A 22,289-nucleotide genomic window follows, 5' to 3' on the forward strand; every position below is an offset into this window, starting at 1 on the left:
ATCCTTCCACTCACACTTCCGGCCGTTCATTCATCCATTCTTTTTCATCCATATAGCATTTAACTCTCCATTTATCAATTCACTCATCCATACTTCCATTCATCCATCTACCCATTCATCCAGCCTGTCATCATTCCAGCCACTCTTTCTTTCACCCACCTATGCAATGTTGTTTTACATTTTATCCATCAATTCTTTCACCCTTGCATCCATCTTTTCATGCTTTTTACCCTTCCTACTTGTCACAGTTTCTTTCTTCTTTTCATATGTTTTTCATTTCATTCATCGTTCAGCGTCTCTCTCAAACTCTCAGTACCGTAGCCAGTGTAGTGTGGTCCGCACCGTGAGGAAGTAAATGGGTCCCCCGGCTACTATTTGATTGCTAAAATACAGCAATAAACAGGGTTTAGTGCGCCTCTCGGTCCTGGTGCTACTGCAGATACGCCCCAGCACACTCTTTCATTCTCTTTCTCCCCTACCTATGTTATGGTTTTCTCTCTGGTTTTTTTATGAGCGTTTTCTGCAGACAGAAGAAGCTCATAAAAAATTATAGGTGTCAACACCACCCCCGCTGACGCTGTGAAGGAGGGGGGAGCGAATCAGAGCGGCACTGAAGCAAATATTCCCGTCAGGACCATGTTCTCTCACTCCCTTATAGCAAGACTTCCTTTTCTGGAAGTTTAATTGCCTCACTCAACCTTTTGTTTACTCCTCCATATTAAACCTTTCAGTGGATCCCCACTGTTCTTCCCCTCTTTTCCCCCCGGGGCTTTCTTGCTATAGCCCTTCCCTGAAGGTCTTCCTCTTGGAAGACGTTTCCTCTGAATCTGCTTTTGTTAGCAGTCTCTACTTCATGGTTCACATTAAAAAAGGGATTCCCCGTTAAGGATATATTTCCCAGTAATGTTCTTTGAATCCGGCCTTCTTCCGGTCACGTGACCCTCAGGCCTCTGAACTTCTTTGGCGTTTTTCCTGTTGCCTCACGGTGATTGGCTCAGTGACAGCTGTCACCTGTTTCCATTGCAGCTCCTGGCGCTGGCAGTCAGTATCCTGGCCCTCATTACCCACAGCGGAGGTCAGTTCACTGTAATCGGCAATGTACCCTCTGTCAAGAATCTCTATCAAGCCGTCCATGGTGCAGGTTTGTAGTTGTACAGTGTTAAAGAGTTTTGTGCTTTCATATTTTTGTGCATCATTAACAACGTGCAGAATATAGTTTTACTCTCCATTGCAAATGTACACACTGATCTTGTGCTATTGCTTTTGAAACAAACTTCCTATGACATGTATAAGTGTGTTTTCCAGGCCCTTGTTAAATAGGCCTCTATCTAGGCCCAGTGACCATCTTGTTTAAAATTAATATTTTCCTGTCTCCCCCCTGCACATTTCACTATTCATTATTTCTGCAGCACACAGTCAAGCAGGTTCATGGATGTATTTTTCCATTGTTGTTGCTCTTGTTCTCAAAGTGATTTTTCTAGCTTGGTCACAAAATGGCATCCTATTTTAAGGGCCTTCCGCTTGCTTGCTGTGCCCTATTAATTCATAATGGTTTTCTGTTGTTCATAATTCTAGTTTGTCATACCATTTCCGGATGACATTAATATAGAGTGCAAAAACAACAGTTGATGGGCAGAATGCAGAACAATGTCATACATTCACCCCAGTACAGAGATCTGGGCCTAAATCCATCGTTTTTTTGCTCACCATGCCATTCCAGTTTGAACCCAGCCATATGAAAATCAGTCTTGACCCTGTGCCTAATGGGAACAGTCCAGCCCGAACTGCCAAGCCAGGTCCTCCCTGGACTGGAAACAAGCATCCTAGGACTGATTTTGGGGTTTTACCCCTCTTTAGCCAGGATAGCTTGATTCCAGTGACATGGAGAGCACAGGACCCATGTCTGGGCATACCCGACCCACTCGGGGTGACAAATACAAAAACAGCAGTTGATGGACAGAATGCAGAACAATGTCATACATTCATCCCAGTACAGAGATCTGGGCCTAAAAACATCGTTTTTTTGCTCACCATGCCATTCCAGTTTGAACCCAGCCATATGCACAGGGTCAAGAATGATTTGCATATAGCTGGGTCTGAACTGGAGTGGCAAAGTGAGCTAAAGAACGATGATGGATTCAGCCCAAATCTGTGACTGTGGGTGAGTGTCTGAGAAGTTTCAGCGCTCTGTCCATCATCTCCTTGTGTTTGCTTTGTTCGCCCTAAATTGGCAGGGTATGCCCAGACGTGGGTCCCTTGCAGGATGCTTGTTTCCGGTCCAGGGAAGACATGGCTTGGCAGTTCGGGCTGGACTGTTCCCATGAGGCACAGGGTCAGAGTGATTTACATATGGCCATGTCTGAACTGGGGTGTTGGAGTGAGCTAAAGAATGATGGTGGATTAAACCCACATCAGTTGACTGGGGGTGAGTGCTTGCATTGTTCAACACTCCGTCCATCAACCCTCTTTGGTATCACTTTGTTCGCCATAAGTTGGCAGGGTATGCCCAGACATGGGTCCCTTGCTCACTTTGTCACTGGATTCAAGCTAGCCTGGATGAAGACAGCTGATTAGCCAGGACCGGTCCCAGGATGCTTGTTTCCGGTTCAGGGAAGACATGGCTTGGCAGTTCGGGCTGGACTGTTCCCATGAGGCATAGGGTCAGACTGATTTGCATATGGCCATGTCTGAACTGGGGTGGCGGAGTGAGCTAAAGAATGATGATGGATAAAACCCAGATCAGTTGACTGGGGGTGAGTGCTTGCATTGTTCAACACTCCGTCCATCATCCCCTTTGGTTTTGATTAATATAGAGTGGGCAGAATTAATATTCATGTAGTGGGATAGTGCTGAGGTGCTAAGGCAATATGACGCTTAATAAACCTGTATTCTGGTTTGCTAATAAGATGTTAGATACAGTTGCTGACTGATGAATTTGCACTTTCTATTCTTTGAGAAGAGTTCGTATATAAACCCTTGATTTTTTGGGGTGAGCTAGAAGACTTTCCAATTGTACTAGGGATGCTGTCTGTTTCTCTATTGATTTTGCTGCTCATTTTGGACATAGAATTATTTTGATTTTGTACTTAATTCTGTATGTCCTTTTTGCTATGAGCCTTTATTGCAATGACCTTATGTTAATTATGTACCACATCTTTTGAGTTTTTGTAATAAATCTTCCAAATGTATTCAGCTGATCTAGAACTCAGTTAATTAGGGGGCCCTTCAATTGAATTAACTCTATTTTTTATGTATTGGTAGGGGCTTTATCATGGAGACACATTGTCTCACGAAATTAATGTTTAGCAATGTCTCTGATTCATCAACCTGTGGGGGTTCGATTGAGGTAAAGTTTTGGGTGTAAGATTTTCGGAGTTCCCCGCACCCACAACAGTGTCCATAGTGGCCCATGCTGCTTGTACCAATTTTGCATTCTTCAATTCTACATGGTGATGTATGCCTGTTTACATAACCAAATATGTTAACCCAAATGTCTGAAAAGTTCTGAAACATTCTATACTCAAACAATGGAATGTTGGGAGCTCCAATGAAGACTATGGAATGTCAGAGGGCCAATAATAGTTGACAAAAATAGTACGCAGTGTTTGTCTTCCTGTTTCTCCCTTAATGTACAACATTGTACTCTCAGTGTGAAGAAATTTAGAATCACATAATAACCCCTCTGCCTCCTACTCTAGCTTATTTTAGGCCTGCGACTCAGGCCAATAACATAGCTGGAAGAGGGCATGTAACAACCATCATTGCCTTTTGTGGTGGGCTTGAATGCTATATAAAAGGGCCCTATAACATGCTAGTGTGAGTTGCACATTTCACTCAACAGTAAATACAATGCACTATCTGATTAAAGTGCATGCTTCAAAAATGCATATCCTAGTCACATATACCTTACTGTGGTCTAAACATATGTCGCTCTGTGAAGGGCATACAATCATTCTGTGAAATCGACATTTGGCAGTTTGTAAAGTACACTTGTAGCATTTTTAGGGCTTAAGGTTGTATTCTGAGAATTATGGATTCGACAGTGAGGGAAAGTACTTGCCTAGCATTCTTTGAGAAGCACAAACAGCATTGTGGTGCACATATAGCATCTTTGAGGGGAACATTAGGTGCTCTGTGAAGGAACGATGTGGATTTCGCAGAAGTGAGGCAGTGCTGTTCTATCAAGTGTCGTGTTCTGTACATGTTGGAGGTGCACACCAGGCATTCAGTATGGCACACACTGTACTCTGTGGGAAACACCAAGGTACAAACCTCGTATTCCTATAGGCCCGCTCGTGACAGTGAGATGACTACATGTGATATTCTGTGAGGGGAGTCCAGTCTCACAGTTCTGCTGGCTTCAGTTATAGTTGTGGTTCAGTCAGGAAGAGAGGGAGGGCATGTTTGAAGAGATTAAAATGTCTGCCGTCCACAATCACCCACAAGGAGGGCCCTCGCCTCCAGCGCGCGGTGCCAGTCAGCTGTTGTCGTGGTGAGTTTCATATCTCACAGACACTGAGGGTCAGAGTGGCCAGGGGAGGAATATGGAAAGAGAGAGAGGAAGGAGGGGTGCTGCGGGAGCCGGAAACTGACTGCGACGGGGGCTGAGGTTAAGAAACAAGAGAAAATACGAGAAGAGAGTATGCCAGTAGAGCTCCTTGAAAAAACTTGTTACAAGAATTTAGCGATTTGGGGATAGAAGGGAGAAGAGTGGCGTCTGACCTCTACTCACCGAGTGTAGTTGTGCGTTCGGGAAGTTAATACCTCAGCAAGTTTCACCCATGAGCTAAAAATCCAAAAGACCAATCGATGGGACATTGTGCAAACCTATTTTGATCAACAAGTCCCGCCCGCGCTGTTGCTGCCCTTTTCTGATATCAGACTTTTGGCTCCATCCTCTTTCCCTCGACTAACAATCGGCAACACCCCAGACCCCAAAATGGTCACTGCTACACAGACATGAAGCGGTGCGGGAAGAAGGGGGGAACTTCAGCATTATCATACTCAAAGTTCAAAGTCTGGGGCAAAAGAGGCTACCATGGCGGATGTACAACAGCTACTTTTCTACCTAGTCTCGGTATCACGATGGAATAGACTTTATGGTGAAAAATATTGTTAAAATCCCTGTGCATTCAATCCCCGTCGAGAGAGATCTGAACTGTTCTGCAATTCTGATCTTTGAAGGGAGGCTCATAACGATTAGCCGCAGCTTGACATGCATTTTAGATTGGCGTAATTGATTGGAGTAGAACATGGAGTGATTGATGTATTGAGTGGTGCCCAGTTGTTAAACTTTTATAGTGTAAAGAACACATTAAATGGTACATATGTGTATTATTATTTAATCATATCTTTAAGATGAAAGGCTAGTAAAGCATCTTCAAAAAGTAATTGCATTCAGACAGAGCTGGTGCATCAGCTGCAGAGACTAAGATCCCACGCTAGGCAGAGGCATACTGTGAAGAGGGTAAACAGGGAGCCGTAAAGAGGGAGAGAGAGGCAGGGAGACGAGAGGGCATGAGAGCTACACTCAGACAGAGTAATAGTAAAACCGAGTCTAGGGGGACATGTGTAAGCTCAGGTGTGGAAGAATTGTGAGAGCTAAGCAGCTGAAAAAGTGTAAAAACGTGTGTGAGGAAGGAACAGTGGTAAGAGGTAAGCTGTGAGAGAGCTATTTTTGGTGGTGTTATTTGAGCTATACTTCAGGGGCGCTCTGGGGGCTAGGCTGGTGGAAGATAATTCATCTGTATGAAGCTTGGATGCAAGAGGATTTTAATACCCATCTGTGGGAGAGCTGTGAGAGATGTTAAAGAGCTGTGAAAGATCAGTTGAGGGAGAGCAGTGGGAGGTCAGCAGAGGGAGAGCTGTGAAAGATCAGTTGAGGGAGAGCAGTGGGAGGTCAGCAGAGGGAGAACTGTTAGAGATTAGTTGAGAGAGACCTGAGAGGTCAGCTGCGGAAGAGCTGTGACAGATGAGTGGAGGGAGAGCGGTGAGAAGTCAGCAGCGGGAGGGTAGTGAGAGAGATCAGTTGTGGTAGAGGTGGGAGGGATCAGCTGTGGGAGAGCTGTGAAAGACCAGTTGTGGGAGAGGTGTGAGAGATCAGCTATGCCAGGTCAGATGTGGAAGAGCTGTAAGAGACCAGCTGATGAGGATTTTTATGGCCGCAGCTGTGTGGCCGCTCACTAGAACAAGCATTTGCAATGCAATAGGTCTCGCATTTACGCAAGTTTAAGCTATTGGCATTGTAAATGACAATGAATTATATTTAACTTTTGAAAACCAAAACATAAATAAAAGGCATTGTCATTTACAATGTCAATAGCTCAAACTCGTGTGAATGCGAGACCTATTGCATTGCAAATGCTTGTTTACTGTGGGTTTGGCTGGGAAAGGAGGCGCTTTGCAGAGCTGAGGCCATGGGAGTTACATTCACAGAACAGTTACATTCAGAATCAACAGAAAAAACAGAATGGCATTCTGAGCATTTGACTCCAAACATGGGGCCCAAGTCCGCCCGCCACCGTAACGGAAAACGGTCCCGCGAGGCCAATTAGGATGCGACCACCAGGGTGTATGGCCATGTCTGAACTGGGGTGGCAGAGTGGGCTAAAGAACGATGATGGATCAGACCCAGATCTGTTGACTGGGTGTGAGTGTTTGATTGGTTCTGACGCTCCGTCCATCGCCACCCCCTTTTGTACCGCTTTGTTCGCCATAAGTTGGCAGGGTATGCTCAGACGTGAGCAGCACCCGCAGCAATGTAAAAGTTGCATGTTGTGCATTGCCATGCACAACGTGACCGGCACCCCGCAGTGCCTGTCACCTTGTGCATGTCAATGAACGGGGGGTACCATGGGTACTCCCCAAGTGCAGCCACCTGAAGGGGGGCCCGCAACGGGCCCCCAAAGTAATTTACTGTATGCCTTTCTATGGCGGAGTCTCCACCATGAAAAGGCATACCCGCCGCATACATCATAATATGGATGGCAGTGTCTGCAAGGCACTACCACCATCTTGTGCCCCAGATCCGCACGGCATGCAATCGTAATGAAAAAACAGAATGGCATTCTGAGCATTTGACTCCAAACATGGGGCCCAAGTCCGCCCGCCACCGTAACGGAAAACGGTCCCGCGAGGCCAATTAGGATGCGACCACCAGGGTGTATGGCCATGTCTGAACTGGGGTGGCAGAGTGGGCTAAAGAACGGTGATGGAACAGACCCAGATCTGTTGACTGGGTGTGAGTGTTTGATTGGTTCTGACGCTCCGTCCATCGCCACCCCCTTTTGTACCGCTTTGTTCGCCATAAGTTGGCAGGGTATGCTCAGACGTGAGTCCCTTGCTCACTTTGCCATTGGATTCAAGCAAGCCTGGCTGAAGACAGCTGAAATACCAGAAACCGGTCCTAGGAAGCCTGTTTCCGGTCCAGGGAAGGCATGGCTTGGCAGTTCGGGCTGGACTGTTCCCATGAGGCACAGGGTCAGACTGATTTACATATGGGCATGTCTGAACTGGGGTGGCAGAGTGGGCTAAAGAACAGTGATGGATCAGACCCAGATCTGTTGACTGGGTGTGAGTGTTTGATTGGTTCTGACGCTCCGTCCATCGCCACCCCCTTTTGTACCGCTTTGTTCGCCATAAGTTGGCAGGGTATGCTCAGACGTGAGCAGCACCCGCAGCAATGTAAAAGTTGCATGTTGTGCATTGCCATGCACAATGTGACCGGCACCCCGCAGTGCCTGTCACCTTGTGCATGTCAATGAACGGGGGGTACCATGGGTACCCCCCAAGTGCAGCCACCTGAAGGGGGGCCCGCAACGGGCCCCCAAAGTAATTTACTGTATGCCTTTCTATGGCGAAGTCTCCACCATGGAAAGGCATACCCGCCGCATACATCATAATATGGATGGCAGTGTCTGCAAGGCACTACCACCATCTTGTGCCCCAGATCCGCACGGCATGCAATCGTAATGAAAAAACAGAATGGCATTCTGAGCATTTGACTCCAAACATGGGGCCCAAGTCCGCCCACCACCGGTTGCTTTTGTGTCCGGCTTCTGTGGAAGCGGGGTTGGTGTCCGCCCAGTCGGCATTAGGCCCCGCCCACCCGGACTGGAGATTTCGCTCGCGCACGCTCGCGCACGGCGTGACGGAAAACGGTCCCGCGAGGCCAATTAGGATGCGACCACCAGGGTGTATGGCCATGTCTGAACTGGGGTGGCAGAGTGGGCTAAAGAACGGTGATGGAACAGACCCAGATCTGTTGACTGGGTGTGAGTGTTTGATTGGTTCTGACGCTCCGTCCATCGCCACCCCCTTTTGTACCGCTTTGTTCGCCATAAGTTGGCAGGGTATGCTCAGACGTGAGTCCCTTGCTCACTTTGCCACTGGATTCAAGCAAGCCTGGTTGAAGACGGCTGAAATACCAGAAACCGGTCCTAGGAAGCGTGTCCGCCCACCCGGACTGGAGATTTCGCTCGCGCACGCTCGCGCACGGCGTGACGGAAAACGGTCCCGCGAGGCCAATTAGGATGCGACCACCAGGGTGTATGGCCATGTCTGAACTGGGGTGGCAGAGTGGGCTAAAGAACGGTGATGGAACAGACCCAGATCTGTTGACTGGGTGTGAGTGTTTGATTGGTTCTGACGCTCCGTCCATCGCCACCCCCTTTTGTACCGCTTTGTTCGCCATAAGTTGGCAGGGTATGCTCAGACGTGAGTCCCTTGCTCACTTTGCCACTGGATTCAAGCAAGCCTGGTTGAAGACGGCTGAAATACCAGAAACCGGTCCTAGGAAGCGTGGTTCCGGTCCAGGGAAGGCATGGCTTGGCAGTTCGGGCTGGACTGTTCCCATGAGGCACAGGGTCAGACTGATTTGCATATGGCCATGTCTGAACTGGGGTGGCAGAGTGGGCTAAAGAACGGTGATGGATCAGACCCAGATCTGTTGACTGGGTGTGAGTGTTTGATTGGTTCTGACGCTCCGTCCATCGCCACCCCCTTTTGTACCGCTTTGTTCGCCATAAGTTGGCAGGGTATGCTCAGACGTGAGTCCCTTGCTCACTTTGCCACTGGATTCAAGCAAGCCTGGCTGAAGACGGCTGAAATGCCAGAAACCGGTCCTAGGAAGCTTGTTTCCGGTCCAGGGAAGGCATGGCTTGGCAGTTCGGGCTGGACTGTCCCCATGAGGCACAGGGTCAGACTGATTTGCATATGGCCATGTCTGAACTGGGGTGGCAGAGTGGGCTAAAGAACGGTGATGGATCAGACCCAGATCTGTTGACTGGGTGTGAGTGTTTGATTGGTTCTGACGCTCCGTCCATCGCCACCCCCTTTTGTACCGCTTTGTTCGCCATAAGTTGGCAGGGTATGCTCAGACGTGAGTCCCTTGCTCACTTTGCCACTGGATTCAAGCAAGCCTGGCTGAAGACGGCTGAAATGCCAGAAACCGGTCCTAGGAAGCTTGTTTCCAGTCCAGGGAAGGCATGGCTTGGCAGTTCGGGCTGGACTGTTCCCATGAGGCACAGGGTCAGACTGATTTGCATATGGCCATGTCTGAACTGGGGTGGCAGAGTGGGCTAAAGAACAGTGATGGATCAGACCCAGATCTGTTGACTGGGTGTGAGTGTTTGATTGGTTCTGACGCTCCGTCCATCGCCACCCCCTTTTGTACCGCTTTGTTCGCCATAAGTTGGCAGGGTATGCTCAGACGTGAGCAGCACCCGCAGCAATGTAAAAGTTGCATGTTGTGCATTGCCATGCACAACGTGACCGGCACCCCGCAGTGCCTGTCACCTTGTGCATGTCAATGAACGGGGGGTACTATGGGTAACCCCCAAGTGCAGCCACCTGAAGGGGGGCCCGCAACGGGCCCCCAAAGTAATTTACTGTATGCCTTTCTATGGCAGAGTCTTCACCATGGAAAGGTATACCCGCCACATACATCATAATATGGATGGCAGTGTCTGCAAGGCACTACCACCATCTTGTGCCCCAGATCCGCACGGCATGCAATCGTAATGAAAAGCGGCGGACGGTCTTTACGTCCGCCGCGGCACCCCCCCGCCCTACTAATATGGTGGGGGGTAAATTGGGTACAGATGGCGGGCGGATCGCCACCGCCAGGCTGCCATCATAATAGGCCCCCATGGTTTGGTGTGACCCCCAAACATGGCTGCTGCTACTTGCTGGGTGCAAGATTTTCTATAACCAGTAAGCAATAAGGTCATCCGGGGCTGTGCTCAGGTCGATTCGGGCATTTGTGGAATTGCTTGGCCTTCTGTTTTTTGATATCCATTTTCCTGCACAAGATTTGGGTTTGTGGAAGAGATACATATATAACTAATAGTAATTAAAGTGTGGAGCGTGGGAGACACCTGGGATATACCTAGTTATTAGGACTGTTATGGTATAACATATTAAGAAATGTCCCCAGTGAACATAGCCTGAAACTTGGATGACTCATGGTGCCGTCTCATAACTGATTTTGCCTGTGCTATTTCTGAGAAATGTAAACAACTTTAAGCCTCCATGAGAGATAATGTTCAGTCTAATCAAACCTAGCCAAGATGAAAAATTAATGCAGGCTTTTTCTCTACATATTTACCTTTTGCAACACTAAGGGGCCCATTATGACCACGGGCGGATTGCCACCGCCTGCACGGCGGTAGCGATCCGCCCGCCAAATGACCCATTTTCACCCCTCGCCATATTAGTATGGCGAGGGCCACCACGGCGGACGGAAAGACCGTCTGCTACTTTTCCGCCGATCAGATTGCTGGCCGGGCGGAAAAGGCACAGGTAATGATGGCAGTGCCTTCCAGGCACCGCCATCCATATTAGAATGCATGCCTTTCCAAAGGCATATGGGAAATCACAGTGGGGGCCCATTGCGGGCCCCCAGGGGGTGGGGGGATGTGGGTGGCTGCACTGGGGGTATCCATAGTACCCCCATCATTGCAATGCACAAGGTGGCAGGCACCGCGCGGTGCTGGTTACGTTGTGCATGGCAATGCACAACATGAGCTTTAACATTGCGGCGGGTGCTGCCTAAAGCACCTCCCGCCGCAATGTTAAAGTCGAGGATGTGCCCGCCAGTGTGGAGGGGCGCATCATAATTTGCATGGCGGGACCACCGCAACTTCGGCGGTCGGTGCCGTGCTCCGTTGCGGTGGCGGACAAAGTCCGCCGGCCATCGTAATAGGCCCCTAATTGTCGCAAATGCCACGATTTTAAAGCCAAATATGTCAATGTCACATATATCGAACAGCAGGAACAGACCCTTTTACTCAGCGATCAACCTGGGTCAAATCAGATTTATACAATTGAGTGGTCCTGTGGGTTAAATTCATACAACAATCCACACATCCTATATCATCAGTCACACTCGGTGTGGTATTTTGATAAATAGTGTATTATACTAATTCCATAATACAACAGCTGCCATTCAAAAGTGTACATGGTGCAAGGTGCAATAAAATGCTCAGTGTGTTACTATATTTACATATATTCACCAGAACAAGAAGGTGTCACAAAATAATACACCACACAGAATCGTCATTTGACGTTGGTGTGGAAGACGACCCTGTCAGTATGTCGACATTTCAACCCAGACTCAATAAATCTCTGGGTCTTCTCAGGACAGCGCTGTCTGTCTTTTGCCTCTTGCGTGGTCACAACGCATTTGAGGTAATCATCCCTAAATTTCTTAATTTTCTGGCAATGTGAGCAAAACCCGTGGATACGGTCTGTAGTATGGTCTCCAGAGCTTCAGCAATGGGATGCGTGCAAAAATCTTCCTTAAACACTTGACTGCCACACTCCAGTGTGATTGACTATTCTAGGGTGTGTAGATCGTTGAATGAATTTAACCTACTGGGCCACTCGATTGTATATAAAGCATAAAACTCTGCACCACCAAGCTTGAAGGGGTCAGGGTAACTGAGCACTGCCCAGTGAGAGGGGATTTGAATGAAGTGTGAAATGAGTGGCTGGGTATGTCTCGCAGGGATTACTGACAGAAAATCAACGACAGGAATATCGAGGTACACAAATATCGTGTACAGAATATCGATGTCAAGAATATCGACATCCTATCTCTACAAAGGTAAGTACAAAAATATCGAAACAAAAATATCGTTGTTTAAAATATCGTTGTTCAGAATATAGTTTTTTTAAATGTCTTAAAAATAATATAAAATAAATGAAATAATAAATATAATGAATAAAAACATAGTTAGAATTAATAAAAAACAATTATAAATAATAAATGTAATATAAAAAAACAATTAATCATACATATATAAAAATTATTATTGATATATTTACTTAATAAGATTGATAAATAATAATTTTATTAAATTATAAAATGTTAAAAACATAATGGAAATTAATAAATACATATATATATACACACACCTGTAACATAAATATACAAATAATATATATATATTTATATATTATATATTATATATATATAATAAATTAAAATATTCAAATCATTATTTATTTTTAAAACAATATTTTACACTGCATTATCTAAAACAATAGGGAAAATGTTGGATAGCGTAGAGGATAAAAGTACTATTCCCACTCCAGGGAATGCAAAAGTAGGAAAAGTGTTGGATAGCAGAGGGGATAAAATTACTATTCCCACTCCAGTAAGTGCAACAGTAGGGAAAGTGTTGGATAGCAGAGGGAAATAATTTACTATTCCCACTCCAGCAAGTGCAACAGTAGGGAAAGTGTTGGATAGTGGAGGGGAATAATTTACTATTCCCACTCCAGGGAGTGCAACAGTAGGGAAAGTGCTGGATAGGTGAGGGGAAAAACTTACTATTCCCACTCTACAGAGTGGAACAGTAGGGAAAGTGTTGGATAGCGGAGGGGATAAAATTACTATCCCACTCCAACAAGTGCAACAGTAGGGAAAGTGTTGGATAGCGGAGGGGATAAAATTACTATTCCCACTCCAGCAAGTGCAACAATAGGAAAGTGTTGGATAGTGGAGGGGAATAATTTAATATTCCCACTCCAGCAAGTGCAACAGTAGGGAAAGTGTTGGATAGCGGAGGAGATAACATTACTATTCCCACTTCATGGAGTGCAAGAGTAGGGAAAGTGTTGGATAGCGGAGGGGATAAAATTACTATTCCCACTCCAAAGAGTGCAACAGTAGGGAATGTGTTGGATAGCGGAGGGGAATAATGTTTCCATTCCCACTCCAACAAGTTCAACAGTAGGGAAAGTGTTGGATAGCGGAGGGGAATAATTTAATATTCCCACTCCAACAAGTGCAACAGGAGGGAAAGTGTTGGATAGCAGAGGGAAATAATTTACTATTCCCACTCCAGCAAGTGCAACAGTAGGGAAAGTGTTGGATAGCGGAGGGGAATAATTTACTATTCCCACTCCATGGAGTGCAACAGTAGGGAAAGTGTTGGATAGCGTAGGGGATAAAATTACTATTCCCACTCCAACAAGTGCAACAGTAAAGAAAGTGTTGTAAAGCAGAGGGGATAAAATTACTATTCCCACTCCAGCAAGTGCAACTATACAAAAGTGTTGGATAGCGGAGGGGAATAATTTACTATTCCCACTCCAGCAAGTGCAACAGTAGGGAAAGTGTTGGATAGCGGAGGGGATAAAATAACTATTCCCACTCCAGGGAGTGCAAGAGTAGGGAAAGGGTTGGATAGCGGAGGGGATACAATTACTATTCCCACTCCAGGGAATGCACAAGTAGGGAAAGTGTTAGATAGCGGAGGGGATACAATTACAATTCCCACTCCAACAAGTGCAATAGTAGGGAAAGTGTTGGATAGCGCAGGGAATACAATTACTATTCCCACTCCAGCATGCGCAACAATAGGAAAGTGTTGGATAGAGGGGGGGGAGTAACTTAATATTCCCACTCCAGCAAGTGCAACAGTAGGGAAAGTGTTGGATAAAGGAGGAGATAAAATTACTATTCCCACTTCATGGAGTGCAACAGTAGGGAAAGTGTTGGATAGCAGAGGGGAATAATTTTTCCATTCCCACTCCAACAAGTTCAACAGTAGGGAAAGTGTTAGATAGCGGAGGGGAATAATTTACTATTCCCACTCCAGCAAGTGCAACAGTAGGGAAAGTGTTGGATAGCGGAGGGGATAAAATTACTATTCCCACTCCAGGGAGTGCAAGAGTAGGGAAAGTGTTGGATAGCGGAGGGGATAAAATTACTATTCCCACTCCAGGGAGTGCAAAAGTAGGGAAAGTGTTAGATAGCAGAGGGGATAAAATTACTATTCCCACTCCAACAAGTGCAACAGTAGGGAAAGTGTTGGATAGCGCAGGGAATAAAATTACTATTCCCACTCCAGCATGTGCAACAATAGGAAAGTGTTGGATAGAGGAGGGGAATAATTTAATATTCCCACTCCAGCAAGTGCAACAGTAAGGAAAGTGTTGGATAGCGGAGGAGATAAAATTACTATTCCCACTCCAAAGAGTGCAACAGTAGGGAAAGTGTTGGATAGCGGAGGGGAATAATTTTTCCATTCCCACTCCAACAAGTGCAACAGTAGGGAAAGTGTTAGATAGCGGAGGGGAATAATTTACTATTCCCACTCCAGTAAGTGCAACAGTAGGGAAAGTGTTGGATAGCAGAGGGGAATAATTTACTATTCCCACTCCACGGAGTGCAACAGTAGGGAAAGTGTTGGATAGCATAGGGGATACATTTACTATTCCCACTCCAACAAGTGAAACAGTAGAGAAAGTGTTTTGATAGCCGAGGGGAATAATTTATTATTCTCACTCTAGCAAGTGCAACAGTAGGGAAAGTGTTGGATAGCGGAGGGGATAAAATTACTATTCCCACTCCAGGGAGTGCAAGAGTAGGGAAAGTGTTGGATAGCGGAGGGGATACAATTACTATTCCCACTCCAGGGAGTGCAATAGTAGGGAAAGTGTTGGACAGCAGAGGGGAATAATTTACTATTCCCACTCCACGGAGTGCAACAGTAGGGAAAGAGTTGGATAGCGTAGGGGATAAAATTACTATTCCCACTCCAACAATTGCAACAGTAGGGAAAGTGTTGGATAGCGGAGTGGAATAATTTACTATTACCACCCCAGCAAAATAATAAACATGAATTACCAAATACTTAACCCCTTCGACGCGCATGACGGAACGGTTCCGTCATGCACGTCGGTTGCGCTGTGCACATGACGGAACCGTTCCGTCATGGCCCCGCCCGCGCACGGAACCTTCAGCGTGGCGCGGAAATCCGCGCCGCGCTGAAGGGGTTAAATAATAAAAAATAATTTACCTCCTACCAAATCCCCCTATAAATGACACCACCAATATTGTAAAACATGACACAATTACCATAATTGCTTAACAATTAATTATTGAACCAATAACAATGAACAATCAAATTAAAAACAATCAGTAATAAATTAATTCACCCTATTAAGACTATAAAATAACAATAACTAAATATTATATAAAAAAATATCACTCTTAATTATTTCCCACACTATTCCCCCATAAATCCACAACCCGCTCCTAAAAAAAAGACACAATTTACATATTTAACAATTAATTATTAATAATTCATAATAAATTATTTAACACAATTAGCAATAGAAAATATTAAATACACAAATATTAATTTATAGAAATTATTAATTAATTATTTATAATTACATTACTTCCCACCCTACTCCCTAATAAACCCACAACCTGCATCTAAAAAATAAGACAATTAACATATTTACCAATTAATAATTAATAATTAATATTCAATTAATAACTAATTAACAACAACATATTTAACACAATCAACAAAATAAAATAGTAAATACATAAATATAAATTAATAAATTTATTAATTAATTAATTATAATAAAATTACTTGGTTTGACTAAAAGAAGTCTGCTAAATTTGTACCTGTATTTGTGGAGGATTTTGTTTGTGTTAAGGTGTGAGAGGACACCGTGACGGACGCAGGGAAACGCCGCCGGTTTTTGCAAACACGCCTAAAGAAAATAGGCCCCAATGACAGAAAAACGGGGAAATTTGAACAAATTCAGAATCTCGTCAGAATAATGGAGAACAGAGAAACATGAATTATGACATCTCGCTCCACTAAAACTGAATAAATCAAAATAAAGTCAAGGAACAACGAAAATCACATTAAGAACCTAATCAGAGGTCGGAATATATATATTAAAAAAAACCAGGAGTCATCGTGGCTACCTGGGCATTCGCCCCCCAAAATACGTGAGTGGTTAATCACCAGAAATTTCTGGTGGTTTCCATTTAAGAGAAACACAGAAAGAGATTTTTCTACAAAGGGAGTTGAAAAACAATTTTCTGGTCTTGATAAAGAAGGCATTATTTGATCTGTCCTTCGAAACGCGTCGACGCCCCCTGACGAAAATCCACAATCACTTCTATCAATTTATGAACAGTAGACCTGGATGTATTATATCTCAACACCCTCTAAGTTGGTCTAATTGTCAATTGTGAATGTGGTAATCAATGGCATATTATTTTGTCTGTTGGATTCTCCCAATTAAGCAAGATGAAAGATAGTGCAAGATAGGATTTTGTTCTATTGTGTTTTTTAACTTTGTATTTTTACATGTTTTTAATTGCAACCATATTCAGTAACTAAGGCTGTTTTTGGTTTTTTATATTGATTGACATAACAGTATATGTATCAACTTTTATAATAAATTGAAGTGAGGAAAAAAAGCTCTCTTCGTGACATCAGGATTTTGTGTGCCAATACGGAATATAGGAATGATAGAATAAGAGTGATGAATGTATGCTGAATGACAGTTAAATAGCACGGGACCTTCCGTTTTTGCTTACTCCCAGAGGACACTTTTTGATTTTGATTGTGTTAAATCTTCCACTCATGTGAAGAAAGGTGAAAACAAGTTTGGTCCACCTATTTTGGTCACCCGGGTCGAAACAAATGCTGTACAGGTCGAGGGAGGTAATTGGTGGAATGTAGGAAAAATTGTTAAAGTAAAAAAAGTTGTTCCTTGTTCTTCAGATGTTCCTCTATCTCCCATGTCTGTTGGTCCCTCAAATGTACCTCTTAGGAGGAGCACAAGATCGAAGGTTATTCCTCAAAGATATCAGTTGTGAATCTTTGTACTATTTTATGTTTTTCTGGGGTTTTTTTGTTGTTTTTTTTTTATTAAGAAGAGAGGATATGTTATACTCTCTATATAGTGCTTTGTGTTTAAATGACTAACACTGTGTTTAGTTAACATGTACTGCATTCCAGGTTCTGTCATGTGGAATGTTGATGGTTGCCTGGATGCAGTGTCATTGGGTTCTAGGTTTTGAATGGGTCAGAGAGAGCAGTTGGGATCCAGCTGATTGCCATCTATTTTGCTGTCTCTGCTGTGTAGCTGTTCTTCAATAAACTCAACACCATTTCCTGGCTGCCTGTTTGGAGTTTATTACAACAACCACCAATATAGCCCGCTTGAGGCTCGACTACTATTAGGTCCACTGGTCAAGGGTGGCATCTCTCAGATATACAGGGCCTTAGGTAATCCTTCCCCCTGCCTGTTACTGAGCCTGAAAGCCCGGTGGGAGGAGTGGTTGGTGCTCCTGGATGAGGTAGCATGGCGAGAGGCATGAATGACACCCCGCACTGTGGCCATATCGATCCGCCTATGCCTCATCCAACTTAATTACTTACATTGTACATATTTTACACCACAACTACTGTGGGCGGTTGAGAGAATCCCAGAGTCCGCCTGTCCCGGAAGCTGGGATAATCTGGGTGACTTTTTCCACATGGTGAGAGGTTGCTTGATTCATCCAACGATACTGGTTTCACATATTCAGCAAAAAGAACAAATGATGGACTGAATGCTGAACAAATCAAACGTTCACCCCAGTCTTAGATCTGGGTTGAATCCATTGTTTTTTTGCTCACCATGCCATCCCAGTTTGGACGCCGCCATATGCAAATCAGTCTTGACCCTGTTCCCCATGGAAACAGTCCAGCCCGATCTGCCAGGCCAGGTCCTCCCTGAACATAACTAAAACGGTCCCAGGATGCTTGTTTCCGGTCCAGGGAGGACCTGGCCTGGCAGTTCAGACTGCTATATTGGGAGCAGGGTCAAGACTAATTTGCATATGGCTGTGTCCAAACTGGGTGGCAAACAAACAATTGATTAAACCCAGATTTGTGACTGGGGGTGAATGTTTTGATTTGTTCAGCATTCCGTCCATTATTTGTTCTTTTTGCCTTTGATGTATTCAGGGCACTCTCTGAGGTGCGGGCCTGACAATTTAGGCCTCCCCAAAATTGCCATGCTCGGTCACCTAGGCGACCTGGGCGGCACATGGGGTGGCAGAACTCTGGTAGGGATGGGAACTCTACTGGCAAAACGTGACATTGTCTGGTACTGGAAGGTGCCAGATGCCCCGTCTGCACTGAGGTAATGGAGAGCAGGTACTGACATTTATTTAGCACGTGGATGCCCCAAGAATCATTAAAAAATGTGGGGGAAATTGTGGGCACACTGCAGACTCATAGAGGGGAACACCTAAGGTGGGTGAAAAGGTTCTATGCAGTGGTGGGAGTTATTCTAAGTGGTCCCCCAGTGGCCCCCTGGGAGGGACTGCAAAGTGCATGGTTTTGTGTTTATGTGCCGGAAAAAACAGAGGGACACAGGAGTGTTTAGCAGGGTTTATAGATAGTATATAGGGAGGAGTGGCAATAAACAGAAGGCATATAAAGGAAGGATGTGGGTGTGGCTCATGTAGGAAATAGAAAAGACAGCTTTAAAGCAGAAGTCGTAAAGTGAGGACAAGGTATATAGATTGAGAGGAGGCTGTCAGAAGATTAGGCCCAACCAATGGATACGCAAACAGAGAGCATGGAGCTACAATAACAGGCTCTGCAGGGATTACATGAGTAAGCATCCAAATGTAGATATTTCACAAGGACAAATTCTTTATGAATGAGCTAAAGATTTGAGAATAAGGGACTTCTTGACATGAAAAGGGGGTATTTTGAATTCTAAGGTCATTGCCACAGAAGTGTCAAAAAGTATCAAAAATCTAAGTCGGAAGGGGTTTATTAAAAAAAGAAAAAGCAATTATCTGTGAATTCACCGAATCAGTCCTTCGGGAGTCCCCTACCTACTATTAAAGAGAAAGCAAAACAACAAATGTATAGGTTTTTTCACATATAGTGATTTTGTTTTCGAGTTTGACTGACAGAGTAATCTGTCAAAATATGAAGGACTTCCTGTCCTCTGAATTGCAAGTACCATAGGCTATAATGCACTTGTAATATGGTGGTTTGGATGTTCACCAAACTTTTAATGGAGATCCCGTCTGCCAAACTCTAAAAAGATCCTTATTCTTGCAACAGAAATCACATACATTTGTTTAAAAGGAGTATAAAGGTACCAGAGCTTGAGATCATGAGAAAAGAAGAACACAAACCTTAGTTGTACCAAAAATGTAAACTTTTTTGGCTGAGCAAGCTAATCACTATGTTTTCATCTCCAGGGCCAGGATATAAAAGAGGCTTAAAACATGATAGGCTGGCACTTCCTTTATGAATGGTTAGCACGAGTAAGAAAACATGGTGGCTGCAGTTACAGTCATGCTAAGGCAATAATTTGCATTCACAGACTATCTTGCCCCCTCCTTTGGCAAAGGTCTCTCTGGGGATACTCTCTCGCCGCTACTCACCATAGTCAATGCTTCCCCCACTTAAGACGTATTCTCAGAAGCTCTTAAGATAGGCCGGATCCTCCCATCCCTAAAGAAACCTACACTAAACCCTGTTGACATCTCCAACTTTCGGCACAACACTCACCTACCATTAATTGGCAAGATCATTGAAAAAGTAATCTGTGTTCAACTCAAAGATCTTTGAAAGTAAGTAGGGCGATGTTACACCCCACATCGGACGCACAGCCATCATTCATGCATAAAAATGCAACGTTTGTTCCAATTTCAACCAAGGAAGTTTTCATTTTCATTTCTTCATTATTTATTTGTTTGATGAACATCTTTTAAACCAGTCACTCAATTGACACATATGTTTCCACAATCCTTAATGCTGAAGACATGCCTACTGGCTTTACTCCGCAGCATGGCGTGTTGCATATATATTCCTCATTACGTTGTTTTCAATACCCAATGCATTTCGGGCCTACTTGTGCCCTTCGTCAGGGGTTATCTATAAATGTTAAAAAACAGAGTTATAAACTGTGTTTGCTAAATGGATCATATTAGTCACATTGCGCACACTATAAAAATGAAAAACGTATATGAGTCTAACCAAAGTGACTCCCTAATCAATGTGATGCCCGCTGAATTCACTAAAATTGTACCCGATCGTTTCTGTACATGCGTAAAAGTACATCAGACCCCTCTGAATTCTCATTGCGTTAATCCCTCACAAATAAGTAAGTATACACCCCCCACGTAATCCAGATCTTAACCTTTGTTTTACAAATCCTATTACAAAAGCAAGCCCATACCTTTCTCGTTTTGATGACTGCTTGTCTGTTTGTCTGAAACCATTCTAACTGCCTAGCTTGCTCGTTCTATTTAAGACACCTGTGTCGTGTCCCCGCCTAATCTAATCTCTCCATTTGTCATCCGCTAGTTCACGCGAACTACAAAACCCATCATACACTATCCCTGTTACTCTCGTCCTTTTAAGGGAGCTGCTCTAATGCTCACACTACCAAGTACTGCCATCACAAACTCTTTTCACATAAAGTTAAGTTGAAAAATTTAAAGAGTGTTTGCTACACTTTATAACTGAGGTCCGCTTTTCTTAATCTGATAGTGGTATGGGCGTAGATGTGAAGGTCGTCATAAATATTTCTTCTAAATCTTTCTTCAAAATCTTTACACGAATCTAACTAGTTATGCAACGTGCAGGTGTATTCCCTAAATGTTGGCCTCTCTAACATATGTACGTTCATCGTTGGTATTTCGAGCACCCACTTCAATAAAAACAATATATGCCCCGCCCACCCGCTGGTTTCATTATCTACATTGATTACGACGTATATCAATACTGTGCTCTGTGTACATTAAATAGTGACTTTAGATGAACTATATAATCAGCTGCTAAATGTCCATTGTCTATGTTTTCAAAACAACGATTTGTGCATTTCACTTTCAAGGAACGGCTATTCAACAGGTCCAGAGTGTGACGATGCGATCTTTGTCTGATTTTGTCTTTGATCCATGGGTGCAACTCGTCGAATAGGCAGTAAATTGTGATTACAAAAAAGAGATGACAGAGTGCACACCGGTTATATCCATTCTTGGGTTGGTAATTTGTTTGTTTGTATTTTGTAGGCGTGCATGCCCGATTTCGTGGACTGCCCAGTACACGTGTGCACAGTAATCTTTGAAAGTAAGTGGGGCGACGTTACACCCCACATCGGACGCACAGCCATCATTCATGCATAAAAATGCAACGTTTGTTCCAATTTCAACCAAGGAAGTTTTCATTTTCATTTCTTCATTATTTATTTGTTTGATGAACATCTTTTAAACCAGTCACTCAATGGACACATATGTTTCCACAATCCTTAATGCTGAAGACATGCCTACTGGCTTTACTCCGCAGCATGGCGTGTTGCATATATATTCCTCATTACGTTGTTTTCAATACCCAATGCATTGGGTATTGAAAACAACGTAATGAGGAATATATATGCAACACGCCATGCTGCGGAGTAAAGCCAGTAGGCATGTCTTCAGCATGAGTGACTGGTTTAAAAGATGTTCATCAAACAAATAAATAATGAAGAAATGAAAATGAAAAATCCCAAAGATTACTGTGCACACGTGTACTGGGCAGTCCACGAAATCGGGCATGCACGCCTACAAAATACAAACAAACAAATTACCAACCCAAGAATGGATATAACCGGTGTGCACTCTGTCATCTCATTTTTTCAACTCAAAGATCACATTATTGTTAACCCTTTCCTGTACAACTATCAACTCAGCTACTTTACACATTGCAGACAATGCCCTCTTAACCATAGCTGAAGATGACCACTGCCCCCTGATATTGCTGGACCTTTCAGCTTCCTTTGACACAGACGACCAGTCCACCGGTATATGCAGTCTGAAGTCTCAAATGAGATTTACTGGCAATGTCCTTCACTGGTGGTTCACCTCCTACCTTTCTAACACACACAAGTTCAAATGGGCACCTCCAGATCCCAAAAGATCTCTACCACCTTCAGAGCCCCTCAGAGTTCCATAATGTCTCCTG

General features: G+C 44.3%; 1 protein-coding gene across 1 annotated transcript in view; it reads left to right on the plus strand.

Moving 5' to 3' along the window:
- The window catches only part of TSPAN32 (tetraspanin 32), a 537,989-nt gene that overhangs the window by 29,364 nt on the left and 486,336 nt on the right, over positions 1 to 22,289 (plus strand). Inside the window, exon 2 of the mRNA XM_085644943.1 lies at positions 1,027 to 1,141. Within this exon, the coding sequence (XP_085501069.1) occupies positions 1,027 to 1,141 (115 nt within the window). The remainder of the gene's footprint in view (positions 1 to 1,026; positions 1,142 to 22,289) is intronic.

The sequence above is a fragment of the Triturus cristatus genome, chromosome 3_1, assembly GCF_964204655.1.
Source record: "Triturus cristatus chromosome 3_1, aTriCri1.1, whole genome shotgun sequence".
In the NCBI taxonomy this organism is placed as follows: domain Eukaryota; kingdom Metazoa; phylum Chordata; class Amphibia; order Caudata; family Salamandridae; genus Triturus; species Triturus cristatus.